This window comes from Propithecus coquereli, unplaced genomic scaffold (assembly GCF_000956105.1).
Source record: "Propithecus coquereli isolate 6110/MARCELLA unplaced genomic scaffold, Pcoq_1.0 Scaffold152, whole genome shotgun sequence".
In the NCBI taxonomy this organism is placed as follows: domain Eukaryota; kingdom Metazoa; phylum Chordata; class Mammalia; order Primates; family Indriidae; genus Propithecus; species Propithecus coquereli.
This window is the reverse complement of record NW_012139636.1, coordinates 1,712,187-1,716,150: the sequence shown is the minus strand read 5'-3', so window position 1 is coordinate 1,716,150 and position 3,964 is coordinate 1,712,187. Positions and strand designations below refer to the sequence as shown.

General features: G+C 37.4%; 1 protein-coding gene across 1 annotated transcript in view; it reads left to right on the top strand.

Annotated features, from left to right (window-relative positions):
- The window catches only part of ZC3H14 (zinc finger CCCH-type containing 14), a 59,891-nt gene that overhangs the window by 3,093 nt on the left and 52,834 nt on the right, over positions 1-3,964 (top strand). The window contains exon 3 of the mRNA XM_012640399.1: positions 3,422-3,644. Coding sequence (XP_012495853.1) covers positions 3,422-3,644 — 223 coding nt within the window. The remainder of the gene's footprint in view (positions 1-3,421; positions 3,645-3,964) is intronic.

The following is a 3,964-nucleotide window of genomic DNA, read 5'->3' as shown; positions in this document are numbered from 1 at the left end:
TCAGGCTTTTCTCAAACTCCTGAGCTCAAGTGATCCTCCCACCTCGGCCTCCCAAAGTGTTGGGAATACAGGTGTGAGCCACTGTGCCGGGCCCCAGCTGTCTTTTAAACGAGATATTAAAGCGATGTATGAAAATATAAAATAAGGCCAGTCTTTGCACTAAATTGTTTTGAAAATTTTGTTATTTTAGTAAAAATAATTTGTTATGTTAATATTGGATTTGTTAGCATGTGACAGATGCATTATTTATTATTTTAAAATGAATAAATACTTTAAAAATTTTCAGTTTTAAAAATTTGAATACAGTAAGTATAGTAGGTAAACCAGAGGGGGGGGCCTAAGGCCAGTTTGAGAATCGCTAGTTTATGGAGTACTTAGCACTTACTGGGCACGTTTCTTAAATGATTTGTTGTCAAGATTGTTATGAGACTTTACAGATGAGAAAATTGAGGCTCCCTGAGAAGATGAAGCTGACCCAGGATTGATTTATTCATTTATTCTTTCAACCTTTAATAGATGCCAGCTGTGAGCCAGGAATTTGTTTTGGCTTAAAAAGAGAAATCACAGAGGACCTGTGAGAACTTTCTTAATGGATTCTTAAGAGGGCTGCATAGAGCTGGTCAGTAGCAGATTTAAGATCAAACAACTCAGGTCTTCTGGGTCCTTGGTGTTTCTTTTATGTGAATTCCATAGTAGAAACTTGGTGAGCTAAGGAATGGGTAGGAGTTACTTCTGTTTGCTCCTCTAGAACTGTTGAAATCTGTCTCAGAAGTTTATACATTGGTACAGCTTCTCTACTCATTTGTCTGCTACTTAACTGAAAGTTTGTTACTGACAGAAACTTCTTGTTTGCTGTGTCCTAGTAACCTGAGAGACAGCCTGATGTTTCATAAATGTTGATTGGGTAAGTGGGTAAATAGGGGCCACCATTAGACTCTATTTGAGGCCAGGTGCACTGACTCACGCTTGTAATCCCAGCACTTTGGGAGGCCTAGGTGGGAGAATCACTTGGGGCCAGGAGTTCAAGACCAGCCTTGGCAACATAGTGAGACACTGCCCCCCCCCCCCCCCCCCCCCATCTAAAAAAAAAAAAAAAAAAAAACAGGAGGAGAAGAAGAAAAATTAGCCAGGCATTGGTGGTGCATGCCTATAGTCCCAGCTACTCAGGAGGCTGGAACAAAAGGATTGCTTGAGCCCAGGAGTTCAAGGTTGCAGTGAGCTATAATGATGCCACTGTATTCCAGCCTGGGTCACAGCAAGACCCTGAAAAACAAACAAAAAAACCCAGTAGAAAATAGACTCTATTGGAAAGAAAATAGTATGCATTATTTATCGATGTTTGTGATTAGCTACCTGATTGTTTATATACATCAGCTGTCCCCAACCTTTGGCACCAGGGGCCAGTTTCATGGAAGACAATTTTTCCATGGACTGGGGATGGAGGTGGGCTGTCTTGTTGGGGGTTGTGGTGCACAGCCTGTTTCCTAACAGGCCAGGGACTGGTAACGGGCCACGGACTGGGAGTTGCGGACCACAGAACATCACTGTCTTTCTGAAATGGATGACTTTCTAGCCTCTTTCTTTATGGTAGAAAGAGTCCTGGAACCCTTTAAGGTTATGTAAACAATCCTCCAATAAATACTTGAAAATTTATTTTCAGGGCTTTGGGTGGGATACAAAGGTAAACAACCCCTTTTTTGAAAAGAGGTGATAAAGTCTCCTTTGCACGTTAGTTTAAAATGGAGCACTTCGTGAGAGCAATTAAAATTTTAGAGCTGTTTTTCATTCACTTTCTAGAAGTATGAGCTTCTAGCAACGTTCATAATATTTACTGTGTTTTTTTCAGTATGCTGATTTCAAATGAACTTGAGAATTCTATCAGAATTCTGGTAAATATATCGTGACCACATTAATTTTTCACTAGATTCTTATTTCCCGTTGTATGTCTTCTGAGAAAACAACAAATGAGTTTCTAACAGCTTTGTTGAGAAATAATTGGCATACATTCAATTGCACATATTTAAAGTCTACAGTTTGGTATATCTTGATATGTATACACCCAGGAAACCATCACCACAATCAAGATAATATATTCATCACCCCCCAAAATTTCCAGAGGCTCTTTTGTATCTCATCCCTTACCTTTCCCTGCCCCCACCCTGTGCCCAGGCAACCACTCATCTCATAAAAAGTTTTAGAAAATGCAAACTAGTATATAATGACAGAAAGCACCGTCTATTTGTTCACATCATTGACGTTATGAGAGAGAAGCTGTTGAGACTACCAAAGTATTTCAACTTTTTTATCTGTTGACCTTTTTTGAGTTACTGTTGGTGGCCTATAGTAGATCACACATAAAGAAACTACCAAACAAATTTACTATAATTGCTAGAAAGCAGTGAGAGCCTTTCAGTACTCTACAAAGAGAACAATGAATGGCTGGCTACTTATCCTTACTTGATATTGCATGCTTCCTTCAAATATTCTTATTTCTCTCTTTTGTAGATTGGGCTTTCTCAATATATGTGTGCTTTTCTTGAATTGGATTTTTTATATTTTTCTTTGAAACAAAACAAATATCTGATAGTACTTCTAAAATGAACTTTTTTGCCTACATAGACTATTAAGAGTACTTAAGGTATTAAAGAAGTCTAAAGGAGTTTTTTGGGGTAGAGATTTGAGTTCCTGATAATGACTTTTGCTTCCTTATCTTCTTTTTGTTTTATTTTTTCTTTTTAAAAATACTTTCTTTTTTCTTTTTATTGAGGTAGATTTTTGGCCTTTGTTTTTGTTTTTTTTTTGGCCCTAGACCTCATCATCCTAAGCACTGTGTGGAGTGACCACTGTGAGGATAAAACAGTGAATTGAATTGACTTTATTTAACCAATCTTAAAATCAAATATTTTAAATGATGTAGAGTTTTTGGGTGATTTCAGTTTATTTGCTGTTGCTGCAAGTTTGTTACCCTGAGTAATTAAAATCTGCCTTGACCCAGAATAAAGATGTTCTCTTGAGAAATGAGTATTATTTTGAAACATTATAAATAAAGGAGAACTAAATACTCAGTTATTCTTGAGGAATGGCCATGTATTTTCTGGAAGCTTGTCTGAAATCATGAGCATTATTAAAAAGATTCAAGGAAGTAAATGCACTCTCAAGTTTGATTTTGTAATTCAGAGGTCTAGTTTTGTAAGTATTCATCAATTATTCCTAATTCCCATTCTTCCAATAATTGAAATACCTCTGAAATGAAGAGAAAAAAAAAATTAAAGCTGAACTTTCTTGTCCAGCATAATTCCAACAGAACTGAGATACTAATTCTTAGGGCTACATCTACATTTTCAAGCACATCAACTTTAAGTAGAAGAAAATATTGAGGAAAACATAAGAAAAGTTTTGACATACTTTTCCTTTTAAATAGATGAAGAACTTCCTGATTACATTATGGTGATGGTGGCCAACAAGAAAAGTCAGGACCAAATGACAGAGGACCTTTCCCTGTTTCTAGGGAACAACACAATTCGATTCACCGTATGGTATGTTTCTGAATATCTACGCCGCAGACCAAAGTTTGGCACAAGTCACATGAGGTATTCTGTCTTTAAAGAGGTTCTTGATGGTCGAATTACATTCACTTTGGAGAGGTAGTTTGTGAGTGATGAGAGCACAGCCTCTGGAGCCAGCCAAGGTTGAATCCTGACTCTGCAGCCTGCCTCAGTTTCTCCATCTGTAAAATGGGAATAGGAGATTACCTGTATAGAATTGTGAGGATTACATGAGCTAATACATGTAAGGTGCTTTCAGGTGTGCCTGGCCCATAGGTGTTTTTAGTGTATGTCAGCTGAAATTATTATGTTTCTTTCATAAACTTCTACAACTTAAGAGTTCCTTCCCCCACCTCACCAAAATCAGTTGTACATGTTTGCATTGAATTTGCTTCATATATTACTTTATCCAGTGAGCT